The 22,653-nt window shown below is 40.9% G+C and overlaps 1 protein-coding gene and 1 long non-coding RNA gene across 6 annotated transcripts in view; one reads left to right on the plus strand and one right to left on the minus strand.

Annotated features, from left to right (window-relative positions):
- Window positions 1-22,653, minus strand: part of LOC124290909 (protein Aster-B-like) — an 83,398-nt gene that overhangs the window by 16,934 nt on the left and 43,811 nt on the right. For 3 of the 5 annotated variants that reach the window (XM_046727750.1, XM_046727749.1, XM_046727751.1), the window contains one exon: window positions 836-920. In XM_046727750.1, coding sequence (XP_046583706.1) covers window positions 836-920 — 85 coding nt within the window. Of the gene's footprint in view, window positions 1-835; window positions 921-7,747; window positions 8,601-11,749; window positions 12,446-22,653 lie in introns of those variants that run through there. The other 2 variants (XM_046727752.1, XM_046727753.1) reach the window with 2 other exon arrangements.
- LOC124290913 lies at window positions 12,867-22,465 on the plus strand. The gene is made up of 3 exons (XR_006902083.1): window positions 12,867-12,963; window positions 15,652-15,709; window positions 22,217-22,465. It is a non-coding gene; the product is annotated as an uncharacterized LOC124290913 (long non-coding RNA).

Genomic DNA, 22,653 nt, shown 5'->3' on the forward strand with positions numbered 1-22,653 from the left:
AGTGAGTGAGTGAGTGAGTGAGTGAGTGAGTGAGTGAGTGAGTGAGAGTGTTTAGTTTAACACCGCACTCAGCAATATTCCAGCTTTATGGCGGCAGTCTGTAAATAATCAGGTCTGGACCAGACAATCCAGTGATCAACAGCATGAGCATCGATATGCGTAATTTGGAACCGATGACATATGTCAACCAAGCCAGCGAGCCTGACCACCCAATCCCGTTAGTCTCCTCTTACGACAAGCATGGGTTACTGAAGATTCATTCTAACCCTGACCTTCACAAGTCCAATCTTTTGATATCTTCTGTATGAACAAACCACCAACTTTCCATTCTCTGGACAGATGCCCTATCTTCCAGACCCAGATGTGGGTAGGGAACAGAACCACTCACTAAGGGAATCCAGGCCGATGCTCTAACAACTGGAGGTGAGGTGAGGTGAAATTGGGTTTAACGTTGTGCTTGAGAATATTTCGCTCATATGACGACGTGCATGCGTGTGTATGTGTATGTGAGGCTGCTTGTACTAGCCCAGACTTCAGCTGGTTTTATAGTGCTAGCTCACTGAGATACCATGCCGCAGTGAAGCATGAATACCCCACTCAGACACATTATACTGACTCCGAGCCAACCAGTTCTTGTTGTACCCATTAATGCCGAGCGCCAGGCAGGGACCAACAAGTACCATATTTTAACGTGTTTTGGTATGACGCGGTGGGGGATCGAACCCGCGACCTTCCGGTCTCTGGGCGGACGCTCTAACCACTACACCACAGAGGCGGTCTCTAACAACTGGACACAATAGCAACCTACCCGACTAAAACACAAAACACAACCTACCGACAATGAGGCGTTCTTCATGAGGAATATCCTTGAATGTTTTGCGAAAATCATCTGTTTTTGTCTTGTAGCTTGGCGCCAGCATCTGAAACAAAACAATTTCATTAATGGCAAAACTCGAAGGGAAGACCAGGATTACATCAGTGCTGCCTGATGTAATGGTCAGGCACTTTGACATGATGCATTCATACCGTTGGTACTATATTTAAGTTCCGTGAAAACAGACCATTTTTCAATAGATTGGTGTGCTTTTCCCACATTGAGACTAAACTGAAGATGTCACCTGTATCGCTAATAAACAGTAAGATTCCAATAAGTGGCATCATCGGTTTTAGACAGCAATGGACATGATTTATATTTTTTAACTGATCCTTAATCGCTGACGAGTCTAGACAAGACAATCCAGTGATTGACATCATGAGCATCAATACAGAAATTTGGCTACAATGACATGCATCAACCTAGTCAGTGATCCAGTCCACCTGATCGTGTTAGTGGACTCTTATACCAACCCCTGGCAGTTCTAGCCCGGATCTCCACGTGGGAGTAAATATAGTTAGTGGCCTCTTATACCAATCCCTAGCAGTTCTAGCCGGGATCTCCACGTGGGAGTAAATACAGAACAATGTTTGACAAACCTACTGAGACAACATGAATCCCTGCAGACACCACATCTCGTAACACCATCTTGTCAAATACGAGCTTATATCACACACTGCTGGTGGTGAGAACACAACTTATCTCCTGGTCACGATAACAACGCTCAATCAGGGCAATAGTTTCACAGTCCGGGGCCCAAAATAGGTACAACAAAGTGCATGACGTATCTGGCGAGGTGATATTGACCTATGACTGACATGTAAACTGCATTGTAAAGCTTAATCACTGGAAGGCTAGTATGTAAGTGAAATACTCATTAGCAAATACTCTTCCTTGTATGATTAGCCTTTTCACAGAGTGTAATCAGTGTAGTGAATTCAGTGCTCAAACTGAGTGTCTGCGGTGCCTCATTAGGAAATATACTACCCATCAAAAGTTTAGACTCACTTAAAGTATTCACTATATGTTATGTATATATATATATATGTGGGTACATGGAAGATGAATTTCTTCACTAACTTGGGGGAACCAACTGCAAATTTATGCAGATGAAATGCAGGAGGATCATGCATCTAATTGCTGAAAGCATGTGCAAATATGGTGCATGTGAACAGCTGGTGTTAAGTTTTGTTAAGAATTCTTCAATTTTCACTGAGTTTCAACATTTATGGAACTCATGACAATAATCTTTTCAACGTTACGAATTTGTTTTACAATACATCAGTCCATGTGTAAACAGTATCTTTAAACAGTATGGAATATTTTGCAAATATACTTTAGAAAAGTTGACTGAAGTAAGTGGCTACATTTACACTAGTGAGTCTAAACTTTTGATGGGTAGTATATGTTCAATAACACCTGGGGAACCCTTGGAACATTTCCTAGACACATACATGAAGCTGGTCAATGGAATTACCTCAACATAGCCATATCAGCCAAATAAAACTCTCATCATGGTCTTCAATTAGAGGAAAAGAAAAACAGATATACTTAGGGATCGTTCATAAATTAAGGCCAGGGGGTGATGACGATTTTAAGGGGGGTCATCCGTTTTGTTCTGGGGGTGGGTGTCAGCACGGGGTTCATTGATTTTGTACATGACATGCATGAGTGTGGGAGTTGTGGTGGGGGTCTCATGCTTTGTACATTAATCTTATGAACGGTCATCAACATTTAACAGACAAGCAATTATCAAAATGAAATGATTAAGTGATAGTTACAAGCACATGAGGATGACTGACCCAGGGAACTCTTCAGTGAGGGGTCACTCGGAGGATGAGTGAGTATCATCAGGTTTTACGCCGCTTTTAGCAATATTCCAACAATATCACGGCGGGGACACCAGAAATGGGCTTCACACATTGTACCCATGTGGGAAACCCGGGTCTTCAGCGTGACGAGCGGACACTTTAACCACTAGGCTACCCAACCGCCCCTCATCAGGAGGAAGAGCCTGGACAAAACTGTCACGAGTGTTATTGTGACTTAATAAGGACTCACAACTCTCATCCAGTATATACAATAAAGAGCAAAGATCAGATGCCAGCAGTAACTCAAGCCCTGAGGTAATCAGTGGAGCAAAAGCATCTGAAATTTCACATTGAAAAGAGTAATGTTACTAGTTCCACGGCATGAAGTTTTTGCTCCATCACTTTCGCTATGCATTCATGTACATGAAACATGGGTACACATATATTGATGAAAGTAAAGTAATAGAGCATAATTTTGAAAATAGGGCGAAATAACACAAAATTGGCAATAAAAAAGATAATCTGCTTCATAGCGCCTTTCCTCACTCGGAACTACTAGTAGACAAGACGTCGTATCACCTATCTGTTCTTGGAACTACTAGTAGACAAAACGTCGTATCACCTATCTGTTCTTGGAACTACTAGTAGACAAGACGTCGTAGCACCTATCTGTTCTTGGAACTACTAGTAGACAAGACCTCGTAGCACCTATCTGCACTTGGAACTACTAGTAGACAAGACATCGTAGCACCTATCTGCAATTGGAACTACTAGTAGACAAGACCTTGTAGCACCTATCTGCACCTGGAACTACTAGTAGACAAGACCTCGTAGCACCTATCTGCACTTGGAACTACTAGTAGACAAGGCATTGTAGCACCTATCTGCACTTGGAACTACTAGTAGACAAGACCTCGTAGCACCTATCTGCACTTGGAACTACTAGTAGACAAGGCATCGTGAGTACCGATCTGCACTTGGAACTACTAGTAGACAAGACCTCGTAGCACCCATCTGCACTGGGAACTACTAGTAGACAAGACATCGTAGCACCTATCTGCACTTGGAACTACTAGTAGACAAGACCTCGTAGCACCTATCTGCACTTGGAACTACTAGTAAACAAGGCATTGTAGCACCTATCTGCACTTGGAACTACTAGTAGACAAGACCTCGTAGCACCTATCTGCACTGGGAACTACTAGTAGACAAGACCTCGTAGCACCTATCTGCACTTGGAACTACTAGTAGACAAGAACTCGTAGCACCTATATGCACTTGGAACTACTAGTAGACAAGGCATTGTAGCACCTATCTGCACTTGGAACTAATTGTAGACAAGACCTCGTAGCACCTATCTGCACTTGGAACTACTAGTAGATAAGACCTCGTAGCACCTATCTGCACTTGGAACTACTAGTAGACAAGAACTCGTAGCACCTATATGCACTTGGAACTACTAGTAGACAAGGCATTGTAGCACCTATCTGCACTTGGAACTAATTGTAGACAAGACCTCGTAGCACCTATCTGCACTTGGAACTACTAGTAGACAAGACATCGTAGCACCTATCTGCACTCGGAACTACTTGTAGCCAAGACCTCGTAGCACCTATCTGCACTTGGAACTACTAGTAGACAAGACCTCGTAGCACTAATCTGCACTTGGAACTACTAGTAGACAAGGCATCGTAGCACCTATCTGCACTTGAAACTACTAGTAGACAAGACCTCGTAGCACCTATCTGCACTTGGAACTACTAGTAGACAAGGCATCGTAGCACCTATATGCTCTTGAAACTACTAGTAGACAAGGCATCGTAGCACCTATCTGCACTGGGAACAACTAGTAGACAAGACCTCGTAGCACCTATCTGCACTTGGAACTACTAGTAGACAAGACCTCATAGCACCTATCTGCACTGGGAACTATTGAAAGACGAGTTATATCCCACTGCTGGTTTCATCTCCATAGATTGCCATACAAATTGTTTTACATTACATCCAAGTATTACATTTCACCTCCTGTTACAACAATACAGAACATGAATGAGACATTACCTAGATGACTGCTGTATAACAAGTAGTGGTGAAAGTAGAACAAAATTTGAAAGTAGAGACAATGCCTGAAAATGTTGACATACTCACAGAAAGTCTTGGAGGCACCGACACTTACTTCCAACTAGTGGTGTTCCGATTAATTGAAATAATCGAAGATTGGTCGAAGTGACCAAACGACCAAGCAATCAATCATATTTTCTCATAATTGAACTCAAACAATTTTGGAACTGCTGTTTTAGTGTTTAAAACACTTGACGATGGAACATATCTTCGAAGTTGTCAGGGCCTGAAAACTTGTTTAATTCTTAGAAAACTCACTTCGCTAACTGAAAAGTCATGACTGAATATTTCTTCAAGACTCCAGAAAGTTTATGTTCATGATATATTACTCAGCACTTTAAAGTAGCAAGTTGCATCATGTTATACGTATCTGCAATAACAACCTAGGTAGGAAAATCTGAAAAATGACGCTAATCAATTTTTTTCCAAGATTGTTCGTTGGTAATGAAGCAATCATCAATTGTGAGATTTCAACCAATTCCCAACACAAGGCTAGACCAGCCTTGTGAATAATACCAGGGGTATACCAGACACATACAGCTTGACAATTAACTTTTAAAAAAGACCGATGGATGGACCCTAAGAAGTACATATTTCATACCAATGGGAGGGGTTTGAATGAATGGTTCTTTTCAGAAACTGGTAGCACTAAAATAATTTTTCTGTATGAACACAGTGCTCAGTACAATAAGAAGATAACCTTACAACTCCGACCAGGGTATCCTATGCACAGAGCAGTGCTTCAGAGTTTACCTGTTTGACTGACAGGTAACTGTCATGTCATTCAACTCAGTCTATTCCTATAATGCTCTTTTTTAAGACCTAAATCTTGGGACTACAAGTTGAAAAGCAAATATTGTCTTTGTCAGAAAACTTTCAAACCTGCTAAACCCTAAATGTCAGTAATTAAAGTGACATCAAAGCTGTGAGACGACCCCTTATTTAGATTCAAAATCACATCCCATCCCAGCTTGCAATACAATTGTCCTTGCAACCCATTGTTAATTTGTCCATTAGGGAAATATATGCTTAACACAGTGGCTTTTATGATGAAATATACATAGGATGAATTATTGAATGCACAATGAATTAGAGCCTAATCCTTATCCATTGTGTTTAAAATGTTTAAAATGACAAGGTGATATCTACATGACTGACAACCTTCGTGACAATATACAAGTAACAAAGTCTCTGGTAATATTATCTGCAGAAACTGTTCTTTGTGAGCCAGAAAAGGAAGAAATCAAGAGTTTGCGTAATATAGACTTTTTCAGGAGTTTTGGGACAGTTTTGTCATGGTCTGGATGGAGTACTACCAACCTTCATTGAAACTGTCTGCTACTTTACACCCACTCAGCGGCCTCCTAGTCCAAGGTCATCTGCCCTATCAATGTAGGTCCAGACGAACTGACCTGGTCACAGATGACAGAGTCAGCTGCCCAGCATCACACTGCCATAGCAACAGATTAGGGCTTGAACATATTCAAGGGTGATCAGTCAAGCTGACTGGGTCAAAGGTAAAGGCTTAATTTGACCAAGCAGAACTTCTACCTGCCTGTCATCATCTGATGGATGGGCAGGCGTCCTGGGTTCTACATTCTAACCAGATAAACTACACAAAAGAAGGAAAACCAAGTTCTATGGATAGTCAACTTCTTTATTGTAAAATTGCCACGTTTCGGTGTAGGTACTACAAGCAAGTACTACCAAGCAAGTGATAGTGTTAGTACCTACACCGAAATGTTGCACCCATTGCAATAAAGAAGTTTACTATCCATAGAACTTGGTTTTCCTTCATCTATACAACTTCTAAAATGCCTCTCAAAGAAGTTACATCAAGAGAATGTGTGAATATGACCCAGAACACCATGACATTAACACAAGAGAGGGGGTGACATGGAGGGGTACTGAGCTCACCCTGAACACCATGACATTAACACAAAAGAGGGGGCAACATGGAGGGGTACTGAGCTGACCCTTAACACCATGACATTAACACAAACGAGGGGGCGACAGGGAAGAATCCTGAGCTCACCCTTAATACCATGACATTAACACAAACGAGGGGGCAACATGGAGGGGTCCTGAGCTCACCCTTAACACCATGACATTAACACAAACGAGGGGCGACATGGAGGGCCCCTAGCTGACCCTTAACACCATGACATTTACAAAAAAGAGGGGTGACATGGAGGGGTCCTGAGCTGACCCTTAACACCATGACATTTACACAAAAGAGGGGTGACATGGAGGGGTCCTGAGCTGACCCTTAACACCATGACATTAACACAAACGAGGGGTGACATGAAGGGCTCCTGCGCTGACCCTTAACACCATGACATTTACACAAAAGAGGGGTGACATGGAGGGGTCCTGAGCTGACCCTTAACACCATGACATTAACACAAACGAGGGGTGACATGGAGGGCTCCCTGCTGACCCATAACACCATGACATTTACACAAAGAGGGTGACATGGAGGGTCCTGAGCTGACCCTTAACACCATGACATTTACACAAAGAGGGCGACATGGAGGGGTCCTGAGCTGACCCTGAACACCATGACATTAACACAAAAGAGGGGCAACAGGAAGGGGTCCTGAGCTGACCCTTAACACCATGACATTAACACAAAAGAGGGGCGACATGGAGGGGTCCTGAGCTGACCCTGAACACCATGACATTAACACAAAAGAGGGGCAACAGGAAGGGGTCCTGAGCTGACCCTTAACACCATGACATTAACACAAACGAGGGGCGACATGGAGGGGTCCTGAGCTGACCCTTAACACCATGACATTAACACAAAAGAGGGGCAACATGAAGGGATCTTGAAGTTTGCTGCTCCTTGAAACCAAGGATGCCCTTATCCTCTGTTTCATATGAGCGTTATGACAAGGGCCCTTTGACCTCCATGCCTATTATTGCATGCCTGTCCTACCTTTCTTGGTCGAGATTTGTGGAGCAGTGGGTTCATCCCCGGAGGTTCACATGTGAAGGATGTATACAACACATCAAACTCCTCCATCTTGCTGTAGTCACTGACGTCCAGCATGCTACAGGTGTTGGTGCTACAGGTGTAGGTGCTACAGGTGCTGTAGGGGCCGGGAGTACAGAACGCTATACAGTCACACAGGCCTGGACTGTCTTACTGTGGAATGTCCCTGTTTGTATGACCAGAAGTCTTATTTCTGTATAATCCTGTTAGGTTAAAACAGTTTGTATCTCCTGGTCTCCTTGCTGCTGTATATCCTTGTGTGGGACAGATCCGTATTCAAGTCTTATTCTTGTATATGTTTGTGTATGTGAGACAGACTAGATTCAAAGTCTCACCCCTGTATATCCTTGAGTGTTACAGACCAGTATCAAAGTCTTATTCCTGTCTTGTATATCCCTGTGAGCAGTATCAAAGTCTTATTCCTGGCTTGTATATCCCTGTGAGCGGTATCAAAGTCTTATTCCTGTCTTGTATATCCCTGTGAGCAGTATCAAAGTCTTATTCCTGTCTTGTATATCCCTGTGAGCGGTATCAAAGTCTTATTCTGTCTTGTATATCCCTGTGAGTGATATCAAAGTCTTATTCCTGTCTTGTATATCCCTGTGAGCGGTATCAAAGTCTTATTCTGTCTTGTATATCCCTGTGAGTGATATCAAAGTCTTATTCCTGTCTTGTATATCCCTGTGAGCGGTATCAAAGTCTTATTCTGTCTTGTATATCCCTGTGAGTGATATCAAAGTCTTATTCCTGTCTTGTATATCCCTGTGAGCGGTATCAAAGTCTTATTCTGTCTTGTATATCCCTGTGAGCGGTATCAAAGTCTTATTCTGTCTTGTATATCCCTGTGAGTGATATCAAAGTCTTATTCCTGTCTTGTATATCCCTGTGAGCGGTATCAAAGTCTTATTCTGTCTTGTATATCCCTGTGAGTGATATCAAAGTCTTATTCCTGTCTTGTATATCCCTGTGAGCGGTATCAAAGTCTTATTCTGTCTTGTATATCCCTGTGAGTGATATCAAAGTCTTATTCCTGTCTTGTATATCCCTGTGAGCGGTATCAAAGTCTTATTCTGTCTTGTATATCCCTGTGAGTGATATCAAAGTCTTATTCCTGTCTTGTATATCCCTGTGAGCAGTATCAAAGACTTTTCCAGGTATATCCTTGTGAGCATGACCAGATTCCAAGTCTTAATCAGCCAGATCTCAAGAACTTAGCTCCATATATTCATGGGTTTGTGACACAAAGGGAGCTTGAAGACTTATTCCTGTTGCTCAAGCATCCAAACTGTACTCTTGTAAACACCTTGGTTGTTGACTGACAAGTTCCTTGTGTTCGTCACAGATACAGCAGATGTTCCATACACAGACACATCCTTTAACACTTGAGAGGGTCCTACTTCCTTCCCACCACAATCTGGCGCTTCCAGCTAGAAAATGCGTAGTAATTCTCTATGCACCACAACCATATTCATGTCAAGTAATAGTTATTTTGTGGTATACATATTCATGTGACAGGTGGTAGATGAATATAGACTCCAGTGTTTACTGAGACCAAGTCTGACCTATGCTATATTATCTGTATCACACACTAAACATCTGATTGGGTTCTCATAGCATATAGGGCCCTTTTTTATTATGGTTTACGGACCAGCCGACCCGAAATGTGAGGAAAATGGAAAAAAATGAATAATTGTTTGACACACTTTTTTGCCATTATATGCCGCCGACCTGATAAAAAAACAAAGAAAGTGAAAAAATAATATGAAAAATAAAAAAAGCCTCATACCTTTCAAATATTCCCTGAAACAGACTGGAACAGAGAGAAGTGATGCCACAGGTTGCTCAGCTGGCATGCTACACCTGGCATATAGGATATACTTAAGTGTGCACACAACATCTCCATGCTCAATCTTTTTCTTTTCTTTTTTTATCCCTCCCTACCGACCTAATATTTTTTTTATATTAGCTGTATGGCGGCGGTCTGTAAATAATCGAGTCTGGACCAGACAATCCAGTGATGAACATCATGAGCATCGATCTACACAATTGGGAACCGATGACATGTGTCAACCAAGTCAGTGAACCTGACCACTCGATCCCGTTAGTCGCCTCTTACGACAAGCATAGTCGCCTTTTGTGGCAAGCATGGGTTGCTGAAGACCTATTCTACCCCAGATATTTTAAGATATTAGTGCGTGAGTGAGTATGGTTTTACGTCACTTTTAGCAGTATTCCAGCAACATCACGGCAGGGGACACCTGAAATGGGCTTTACACATTGTAGCCATGTGGGAATCAAACCCGGGTCTTCCGGCATGATGAGCCAATGCTTTAACCACTAGGCTACCCCACCGCCCTTTAAATATTAGATTATTACAAAGACATGTGACATGAAACTAGTTCCTTTGTACAGCTTTAGATTATGTTTTTTGTTTGTTGTTTAGCGCTGCTCTCGTCAATATTCCAGCTATATGGCTTGTACATTATCGGATGCCGTTCCTATGTGTAGATATCAACTGACATATTCCTCAAACAAGGTAACTGTCTGATGTCATACTTAGAGCTTTTAGGGTTGTAATTAAGATATTTGCCTTTTGTTTTCATTCATTTGCTGTAGGAAGGAATATGTGATGCCTCAAAGGCTACTGATCAAATTGTTCCATCTGTAATTCTTTTCTGACAATATCAATCAATTATTCCAAAGTGCTTTTATTATTAAATATATATCTGTATATAAAACTATGCTTACCAGAACTGAATCTTTTTTATTTATCTCAGATTCACATCTTTTTGACTAAGTTTGTTATCACCTACATGCTTAGTTTTTTAACGTTTTTTACATATTTGTGAACAGCATGTTATTTGACAATGAGATCAAAGAAACACTGTACTTGCATACTAAGAAGCTGCCTGTACTGTACTACTGAGGTAAAGTCTGTAAACATAATTCTGGGAATAAAAACATGAAAAAAAAGAAAAGAAAAAAAGTTTGTTGTCACCTGTTTGTTAGCCTGAAGTTTCCAAGGGATTAAACTGTGCATAATATTGATGTTCACATTTGAGGTCTCATATGTATTAATCAACGACAAAAACTTATTTTTCAGAAACCATAACTTTCAGATCCATATCTTTAGGCTCTCAAAGTTGGAGTTTGTTTAGTTTTACAGTCATGCTGTGAGAGCAACAGTTCTTAATGTATAACTCTCTCATCCTTGAAGGCAGACTACGAGTTGACTTATTTCAAGCCTTTTCTCAGGATGTATTGGAGTTAGCTCCCATTGTGGTGAATAAAATCAACTTGAATAAATATGTCCCACATATTCAGGAGTTATCTCCCTTCAATGTGGATTACAGAAAGAGATAGACTGATGCTTTGTCTCTGAACCACAGAATTTTGATGGTGTGATGGGAGCTTAACTGAGGAAATCTAGACTTGCTTCAATTAGACTTTGCATTACACAAATGGCTGGGAGGAAAGGACAACATATGGTTCAACAACAATGTTAATGCACATTTGCTTGTTGTTTTAGCAATATTGAGAATATATGATGGCGGTCTGTAAATAATCAAGTCTGGACCAGACAATCCAGTGATCAACAGCATGAGCATTGATCTATGCAGCTGAGATATGATTACATGTACCTGATCCTGACTGTCGCCTCTTGTGACAAGCATTGGTTGCTGAAGACCAATACTAACCGAAATCTTCACGGGTATTCAGTGACTGTGAGACAGAGAGAGCAAAATTGCCTTTTATAGTCGTACTGTCAGTACAATCACATGATGCAAATGAGATTCTCCTGGAGACCACAACAGGTTAAAAATACATTAAGTGATGTTTAACCCTTGGGTCAAAAATTGAAAAGTTACCATAGCAACCCCAACATCTCCTGTCAATACAATCACCACTGAAAACAACTCCTTTGTTAAACAAAGTGCAACATACCATATATATACTGTCCACTGCATCCCCAACAGCACCACCTACAACATCAGCCACCGTACCAGTAACATTGCCCACGACATCAGACACACTCAGCGTAGATGAGGACAACTTATGGGTTAGTTTTCTGTGACTGTTGTCCATGTCTGTAGTCCCTTCGGAATTGGAGTGTCGATGAATCTGACATGAGTCTTCCTGACTGGTGAAATGTACATCCATATCTCCCAGCTGGCTGATAACAATGGACCACTGACCACTCCCTAGTTCACTGTAGAAATTATTGTATATCACATGTCCAAGGTGTTATCCCACCTTAGTTGACCTGCCACAAACATGATCCTGAAAGTCAGGCAACAGGCAACACTGTTTTATGTAGTTGTTAAACACACCTCTATGATATAACAACTGATATCACAGAGACCTGTTGACAGTGTGGAAATGGAAACAAATGGATGTTTCCTAGAGGTAATGGTATCCTTTGGACAAAAGACAGTGATTCTATGACAAAACCCCAGACACTGACAGGCTGGTTGACACTGACTTCACCAGTTGATAAAAGTCAACGAATCAAACAGTTATTGTAGAAGGTGTTCCTCTGGCTTTTGGAGTTCTTGTCGAAAACACTTCCCAGGAAAACCTGTATGGTTGTAGCAACACAGTCAACACATTGTTGGGCAGGAGTGAACTACCAGCACTCTCAGTGTGCTGGATAATGACAGCTACCTTTGAGGCAGTGGGACTCCTGTTGTTCTGCATGCACCACCCAGGCAGTCTTACAGCTAAACCTGTCCTTGTTGAGTGAGTGCTCCAGTTATACAAAAGGCCTACCTTGAACATTTCAACTCTATTCAAGCCTTCAAAAATAGATCCACATAACAATTGTCTGCAACAGTCATTTCCAATTAACACAACAGATATCACATAAACATTTATCACACGTCAATTCACAACTGTTTAATATATTTCAATTTGAAGCAAGTAAGTAATAGGTCCAATTGAGCAAGTTAATATTGACCATATCAATAACATATCCTAGCGGTCCGACATGACCGTATCCACCAGACTGTCATATAGACTGTACTGCTGGTATGCACAGTCAGGTAGGAAGGGTCAGCTAGAGTCAAGTACCTATGGCGATATTGGGGAAAGACAGTCTGTTTCCTGGTGCTGCCACCAGGGGTCACTACGCTCACAACAGGACATGAGTGGCACATCAGGTAAGTATATTTAAAACCTGTAAGGTGGGACATGGTCATATTATGCAGTGTAGGACTACTGTTAATTTAAAGACAGAGAGACACATGAAACTTTTTGTGGTATGAGTTCAGAATAACATGATAAATGAGTGAAGAAAATGGGGCTTCATAATCTCTCATTCATGCATGAGTGAGTGAGTGATTTACATTTCTTTTAACAGTATCTTATTGATAGTGTACCCCTGTGACAGTTTACTGTGACTAAATAACTCGGTCTGTGAGTTGACACCCCTACTGCTCTCTGTTCTAGATGTAATAATATAGAAGTTAGCACTGATAAGGACAGTGAAATCACTTGACACATTTCTTTTAACAGTATCTTATTGATAGTGTACCCCTGTGACAGTTTACTGTGACTAACTAACTCAGTCTATGAGTTGACACCCCTACTGCTCTCTGTTCTAGATGTAATAATATAGAAGTTAGCACTGATAAGGACAGTGAAATCACTTGACACTGCTTGTGAAATGTTAAAGTTGTAAAGGCAGACAATTAAAACACAGTGAGGGAGTGAGTTTAGTTTTACGCCACATTCAGCAATATTCCAACTATAGTGGCGGTGAAAGAGCATGAAGGAGCTGCCAGGAATTGCTGAAATGCATGTGTAAAAATTGTTCATACTGGTCCATGTGCGTAAGAGCATTTCTCAAGTGTACTGCACATTTCTGATTCAGTCAAACTAGATACAATAACGGGGCTGTGGGGTAGCCTAGTGGTTAAAGCATTGGCTCGTCACGCCGAAGACCCGGGTTCGATTCCCCACATGGGCACAATGTGTTAAGCCCATTTCTGGTGTTCCCCGCCGTGATATTGCTGGAATATTGCTAAAAGCGGCGTAAAAACTAAACTCAGTCAGATACAATAACACTCAAGACATGATTGTGTAACCTTCCAAAGATTGATGAGATAGCTACTCTGACATTGATGTTGAAATGAAACATGTTTGCATTGATTTTGATATGATTTTTATAAGTGATCTATAGCTAACCAAGCTCATACATTATACATGTAAGTAAATATAATGATATATTCCATCAAATAAACTTCCATCTGTTCTCACAATATTCTAGATACATAATTTATGAGGATTTAAAATTGAGTTAAAATGACATTTTTTTGAAAATCAATTCCCCAAGGAAAAATGGCCCAAATCTCGTATTGAATTTGCAAAGAAATGATAAAATATGTTAAATCATGGGGTGATCTCATACTTATTTTACTGATGTAGTCTATATGGCTGCCATTTTTAAAAATGGCCACCAATTTTCCAATTTTCGGGTAGTCATGATATATATTGACATCCGTAGACCTAACCGTTAAAGAATAAAAAAAACATATATGGATGGAAAATGATCAACTATGAGTTTCCTACAATTTGAAATATGACTTATGAGAATTGGAGAATTTTAAAAGAAGTTATGATGAAAATAGTAGAAAATATGATCATTTTTTTTCACTTCTCCCCCCAAAATTATGAAAAATATAAAAATTCTGCGAGGCCTCTCGATCTATATTTAATAAGAAGGGCATAAGCTACAATCATGCCAAATTTCATGCTTGTAACACAAAGTGCACAATTTGATCACTTATCCGCTGGGCTAACTGGGATACGATGGCGTGGCAAACCAGTCAGCAAGCCTGACCACCCGATCCTGTTAGTCGCCTCTTACGACAAGCAGGGTTTACTGAAGATCAATTCTAACCCAGATCTTCACGAGTACTAAAACTCACAAAATCGGAACATGTTAGAATTTCATGCTTGTCAACAGGGCCAAATACGTCTAAGTTTCTCCAAGGCTATACTGAATGCTGAGGCAAAGGATTTATAGTAATTCTATCCTTCAAACAGGCGAGTCTTGAAGGACCCCAGTCTGTGATTTATTCCTTTTTAGAAATTATCATTTAAACTATTATTTCTTTCCTTAGAGACTTGTGTAAGTCTACTATATAGAGTACAAGGGTAGATACCAGATCTAGGAACTGAGTTTCCCAAACAGCTGGATTATCTCACACTCTTATTCCATAGATTAACCCAAGGAAGATAATCTGCAGTTACTTATAGCTTGCTGGACATTCCGTGAATACAGTATGTGTTGGTTTTTTTTGTTTAATGCCACCCTCTGCAAAATTCAATGTATATGTAAACAATCAAGTCTTGACCAGACAATCAAGTGATTGATGTATGCCCAGTGTTCACGAATAGCATCTGACCCTCTGACAAATCTGGCAGATTTGCCAATGGTCCGACAGAAGTCTTCAACCCGCCAGCCCAAGTGTCTGACTGTAAATTTCACAATGACTTTGACTGAAGTTGTTATATGTGACATGTGACACTTGTTTGCTGTTTATAAATCTTATGTTTGTTAATAATTTCAATGCCAATTATAAGAAATGTTAAATCTGAAATGTGTGTCTAATTATATTCTATGGGTCCTGTAAATTTTCAATGGGTCAGACAGACATCTGAAACTTACAGGACCCAGTGTCCTGATACTCTAAAACACCATTCGTGAACACTGTGTATGCCAATCAATCCACTGAATTGAAATCAACCAGGTGATCAAGCCTGACCAACAAATCCATTTGGTTGCCACTTTGACAAGCATAGGTTGCCAGTGACCACATTTAACCCAGGATTTGTTTCCACAGGTCTGCATACTGTTACTGTGTATCAAGCCTGGCACCGGTACAGCCCACATGACCCGAGGTAACAGTTCTGATAAGACCAATGTGGGGTTGAAGCGGTTGCTAGCCACGCCAACGACCGGGTTCAATTCCCCACATGGGTACAATGTGTGAAGCAGATTTCTGGTGTCGCCTGCCGTGATATTGCTGGAATATTGCTAAAAGCGGCGTAAAACTCACACACTCACACTTTGCCACATGACTTTGTTTACTACATTGGTGAAAGCAAGAACCCAAGTATTCTGCTGAAAGAGCTTGGAACATAATCACAACAGCCAAATCGCCTGCTTCAGCATGCCCAAGGGATGCAACTCTGTCCCCAACAGTATTCTCGCCACAAATGAAAAACATCATCACTTACCAAACATTTGCCGCGATTCTTGCCCACGAAAGAAAGATTGACCCTTAACCTTATCATCACCAACCTGCTAATCACATATGTCCCAGCTTGTATCAACACACATCACAAGACGAGACATCAATGTCAGGCTCTGTCTCATCACAAGAGACAACATCAATGGCTGGATGTTATTTCTGTGCCTGGTCCAGGAAGTGGACACCTGAGTACATGACAATGTTGACAACAGCCCGTCTCCTATGTTCAACTTTACTTTGATGTCACATACACATCTCACAGTACTCAACGCAACTCAACACAGGTTGGTGGGAGAGGTGGCTTTAATACAGGGTAGTGAGGAAGAAAGCCACAATTGGTTCATGACTTAGACATTTACAACCATGGAGAAATCCAAAAGCACAGGTTTGGTGCTCTGTATGTGAATCTGGTGATTTTCATCTGCAATAATATGATCCTTGAATGCATAAGGGAGGCAACTCTGCACAGTGAATGGCTGTGAGTGAGTGAGTGAGTGAGAAAGGATTAAAACCATCATTTGCAACCAAAGCACTGTGCATTTAATACACAGGGTAAACATATCCAACAGTCTCAAGACTTGTAAATAGTATAACACAAGAGGACATGTTTTCGCTGGACTTGACTTTGACCAAACAGCAAGATTGATTTAAGTTTTTGCTCCACAAATCGACACACCACAGGTTTATTGACAATCTAACATAAACCAAAACATAACTCCACCTGTCTGACTGCAAATATTTAAATGTGTTGAACAAAAAGAATCAGCTTTTATATCACCTGAGTGCACAGACTGCAGGAGCAACATGTGTCAGAGCCCAGGATGTACTAGACTAAGGCTTAGTCTCTGAATATATATAATTTTGATAGTAACAAGCAAGTCCATTTATATTGAAAAGGAGCCCTAGGGAGACCAGAGATTCCTGAACCTGAGGAAATCTAGACTTGCTTTATTTAGGGCTTTAGCACTGCAGATAGGGCTTGGCAGTAGGGAAATTAATGTGGTTCAGGGACTGTGAGACAGACTAAGGACGTACCTGCCGGCAGCCAGCTCAACTATGGCAAGCTGTTAGGGACAGAAATTGTGAAATATGCCAGAGGTGCTGTGCTATACATTGTATGAACAATTGAACCTATGACACATTAATAAACTCTCAGTAAGTTATAATTTTACTGCCAAACGAAACTGTACTGATAACAAGTTGGAGATAAATGGTGCTGTTGGCAAGCCAGACAAAATTTAACAGTACAATATTTTACGAGTGCTTCTATCATTTCCCATGGTTGTTAGTTTCACATCTCCATCGAGGATCATATTATACAGGATATTTCTGATTCCGTCAATCATATTCACACAATGCAATCCATCTCAATTATAACATACAATGTTTCACTGACTACCATCTAGTCTTAAACTTGAAATAAGGAATAGTTAGCAGAAAACAAAGTTGTTGAAATAAATTAACTAAAACAAAAAGGAGCCTGGGGAATATCTTCATTTTCATAAACTGCGGTAATCCAGACTTGCCCACAATTCTAGACCTGCACGGGCTGTCATGGATCATCAGTCTCTGGGTCTGTAGAACAGACTCAATGTTTCACTGGCACTGAACTCAAAATATGTCTTCTGTGTAAAGAAGCAGACAAGAGTTACATCCCTTACACTGCCAAAGATGATTGCAACACTCAAACTGATATATAGACTAACGCTTAGTCTCTGAATATATATAATGTTGATAGTAACAAACAAACCCATATAAATTGAAAAGGAGCCCCAGGGAGATCAGAGATTCAGAACCTGAGGAAATTTATACTTGCCTTACCTAGGGCTTTAGCATTGCAGTGAGGGATTGACAGTAGGGAAAATAATGTGGTTCGGGGACTGTGCGACAGACTAACTGATAGTGTGAGGGACAAGTTAGGTCTTACATCACTCCAGGCAGTATTCTACTGATGCCATAGAAACGGACCAAGACATATAATCAGATGGAACATGTTTAAAACCATAACTAAAAGTGTTTAAAAGACGACACCCCAGTACCTTATGTATGTCGATAGTTCTGTTTGTTTGTTGTTTAAAGCCATGATCTGCTATATTCTGGCTGAATACTGTCAGTCTGAAAATACTCAAACCAGGATCATGCAATCCAGTGACATCATGAGCATCTACACTATCTGGCTAACATGGACAACCATCCACCAAGTCAGTGAGCCGGACCAAACTGTTAGTCCCCTCACACACGGACATCTTTGCTGAAGACCAATTCTAACCCATGATCTCAGATAACAGGAGCCTGTTCAGCACAAGAGATTCAATGCATCAGACAGACAACCTATTCCATCCTGGGTATATATTCTACATCAAAATCCCCATAAGAAGTTCACTGCTTACTAGTGTTGGGAATTGGTTAAAATCTCATAATTGATGATTGCTTCATTACAACAGATCAATCATCGAAAATAATTGGTTAGTAATGCACACAAAAAATAAGGAACAAACATGTAGTTCTTTGGGGTTTTTTAGGCAAAATTTCACATATTTAAAGGATGACAAGTATGTTACGAACATAATTTTTTTGGAGTCTTTAAGATAAATTCAATCATGATTTGGAACGAGTTTGTAGTGCTTAATAAATGTAACAGACAAAACCAGCCTTGTGAAATATTTTGTTCCAGAATTGTTTGTGTTCGATTATGAGAAAACATGATCAATTGCTTGGTGGTTTAGTCACTGCGACCAATCTTCGATTATTTCAATTAATCGGACCACCACTACTGCTTACTGAAGACTACTACTTCTCCCAGAATCTACAGGGACACAAGCAATGGCACTAGGGACCTAGTCTCTCCCAGGATCTACAGGGACACAACAATGGTACTAGGGACCTAGTCTCTCCCAGGATCTACAGGGACACAAGCAATGGTACTAGGGACCTAGTCTCTCCCAGGATCTACAGGGACACAAGCAATGGTACTAGGGACCTCGTCTCTCCCAGGATCTACAGGGACACAAGCAATGGTACTAGGGACCTAGTCTCTCCAAGCATCTACAGGGACACAAGCAATGGTACTAGGGACCTAGTCTCTCCCAGAATCTACAGGGACACAAGCAATGGTACTAGGGACCTCGTCTCTCCCAGGATCTACAGGGACACAAGCAATGGTACTAGGGACCTAGTCTCTCCCAGAATCTACAGGGACACAAGCAATGGTACTAGGGACCTAGTCTCTCCCAGGATCTACAGGGACACAAGCAATGTTACTAGGGACCTAGTCTCTCCAAGCATCTACAGGGACACAAGCAATGTTACTAGGGACCTAGTCTCTCCAAGCATCTACAGGGACACAAGCAATGGTACTAGGGACCTAGTCTCTCCCAGCATCTACAGGGACACAAGCAATGGTACTAGGGACCTAGTCTCTCCCAGCATCTACAGGGACACAAGCAATGGTACTAGGGACCTAGTCTCTCCCAGCATCTACAGGGACACAAGCAATGGTACTAGGGACCTAGTCTCTCCCAGCATCTCTAGGGACCTAGTCTCTCCCAGCATCTCTAGGGACCTAGTCTCTCCCAGGATCTACAGGGACACAAGCAATGGTACTAGGGACCTTGTCTCTCCCAGGATCTACTGGGTGAAATCCTCAAAGTATACAAGCTCTATTCACTACATACCCACATCTTCCAACAGTGTAGATCTATAATCTATCACCACCCTGCAATAGATCAACCTTGGCAATCCAATCATAATCTGTCAAAGAACAAACTTGTTGAAGGCAATCACCACCGTGTGAGACTGGGCCTACAGTAAATCTATAGTGTGTACCGTGTGGCTGGGCCGCCATGTGTTACCTGACGGTATGGATATGTCCTTGACAAAGTGCTGCTTCTGTGTTAAGACAAGCATATTGATCCTGCATATTCTTTATTTCACATGTGTTGATATATTATACAAATTGCTCTATCTCATATTCTTTGTTTCACATGTGTTGATATATTATACAAATTGCTCTATCTCATATTCTTTGTTTCACATATGCCGACATATTAAACAAACTGCTCTATCCAATATTCTTTCTTTCCTTGCAAAAAAATACACACAGACATTGAGAATATAGGTTCCAAAATCTGACTTTGGTTGTGAATATCACTGAATATTGATTTATACAATTGTTCAATTCAAACATAAACCCAAGACAAGACAAATAAACCTCAGAGGAGAAGTGTAAACCCTAAATCAGTGTTCATCCAAGACGACTAAAGTGCTATGTGTTTATTTCCCCATGACTGAATTCAATTTTTCATAAACTAAACACAACCCTTTTTGTCAGACTGAGTGAGTGAGTGAGTGAGTGAGTTTGGTTTTACGCTGCTTTTAGCAATATTCCAGCAATATCACAGCGGGGAACACCAGAAATGGGCTTAACACATTGTACCCATGTGGGGAATCGAACCCAGGTCTTCGGCGTGACGAGCGAACGCCTTAACCACTAGACTACCCACCGCCCCTTTTTTTTGTCAGAAAGCAACCAATGAAGTAACACCTATCATTGCTCCTGGAAAAGTAGGTCCGGCCCAGGAAGCCATTTAGACTCATTTCTTCACATGAAACCTGGCTTGTTGATCTCCAAACTCATGAAGGGTCGAGTCATCAGCCTTCAACTTCCCTTTTACCATACAGAGAATTGGTACTATAAACATTATTTTAGGGTCAATGGGTACCAGGTAGCCAAGTAACAATAATAAATTTTGCCCATTTCTTCGGCAATTGGTGGGTACCAGGCAGGCAAATGACTTACTGACTGACTGACTGAGTTTTGGTTTTACACCACTTTTAGCAATATTCCAGCAACATCACAGTGGGGGACACCAGAAATGGGCTTCACATATTTTACCCATGTGGGGATTCGAACCCGGGTCTTCGGCCTGACGAGCCAACGCATTAACCACTAGGCTACCCCACCGCCCCCCAAATGACTTAAAACATGGCCTTATTTCCTCAGCAATTGGTGGGTACCAGGCAGGCAAATGACCTCCACATGGCCCTATTTCCTCAGTAATTGGTGGGTAACAGGCAGGCAAATGACCTCCACATGGCCCTATTTCTTCAGTAATTGGTGGGTACCAGGCAGGCAAATGACTATTAACAAGGCCCTATTTGCTGCTCATCAATTGATTGGTTTTCCCAAGCAATCACAGACAGAATTCTGATGGCATGTACAAGGGAAGCAACTCTGTACATGAAACGGCTGTACAATAGATGATATTGACCCTACCACTTTCACCTTGGCTTGTGTATCATGGTCTGAGGCTTCATCACATACCCAGGGTATCACGCCAGTTTTCCAATCATATATCAATAAACAATCACAACAAAATCACAATCTTAACAATAGATTCAAACTTTACTTCACCTTTTTCAAGGCTTTAATTGCATCTCACATCTACATATTATCAGAAACTAGGGCTGGATCAATAATCTGAAATATTGTCACTAGGAAGAATTATTTATGATTACTGAGAGGAAAACACACACAATACATAAAAACATGTCTGTTAATTCTAAATACAAGTTAAGTTATATTTAGTAATGTTCAGCATTGTTAAACCAGGCATGTATGAGTGTCTTGTACGGTGGCCTAGTGGTTAACACACTAGACTTGGAATCCAAAGTGCTTGGGTTCAAATCCAGCTTAATGATAAAAACTTTTGCAAATTTAATCAGTAAATATATGGCCTCACTTTCCTTATTGATGATCACATGACCTAACCCTTGCACAAAATCTTCATGCAAAGTCTGATGCACTGTGATATCCACATGGTCACTTGGCTGTCTACAAACCTTTCTGTATAGCAACACGAATGTGAGTACTTTTAATCATATCTTGTGCGCATTACGTGATATTTGAATAGTATATGTTGTAGGATTTATCATTTGGAATATTTTGACTAGTATTAATGTGTATTTTGATAGAAAGCTGCGATTGAAGCACGTTATTGAAATGCATTGTCTGACAATCTTCAAACGGTTTACCTAACAATTTTGAAATGCTTTATTTGATAATCTTGAAATCCTATATTTGAAAATTCAGAAAAGTTATATTTAAATGCTGTAATTAATGTATTATCTGAAAGAATCATTTTGTTTCTTTTAGTTTCTTAAACCTCATCGATGGACCGAGTCATGTCAATGATAATTAGCCAATGACTTGTCAACGACTACCGAAATTCGTAACTTTAATAAATCCCTGTCGATGCGAGTTTTGGAGTTGTGTTCTTGCATCTACAATGTCATTATTCATGGGCTGCTTCTAACTGATGTTCAGAAGCCGTCAGCCATCCCAACCTAAAGTAGTCACAACTCCCCTGTGATATGATATAGGTTGATATCTTTATTACTTATACCTGGCCAAGGAAACTCAAACTAAAATTCTATGACTTTCCCAGGATTCCATGACCCATGACCCCATTAACCCTGCCTTATGAATGATTCATATCATGCCAAATTACCGGAAAAAAGCAGAAATGGACTGCCCCTATGTGTTGATCACTTACACCTGGAGCGAAGGAAAGAAAGAGAACACAACACTTA

This window comes from Haliotis rubra, unplaced genomic scaffold (genome assembly GCF_003918875.1).
Source record: "Haliotis rubra isolate DU_JTF1 unplaced genomic scaffold, ASM391887v1 Scf478, whole genome shotgun sequence".
NCBI lineage: Eukaryota > Metazoa > Mollusca > Gastropoda > Lepetellida > Haliotidae > Haliotis > Haliotis rubra.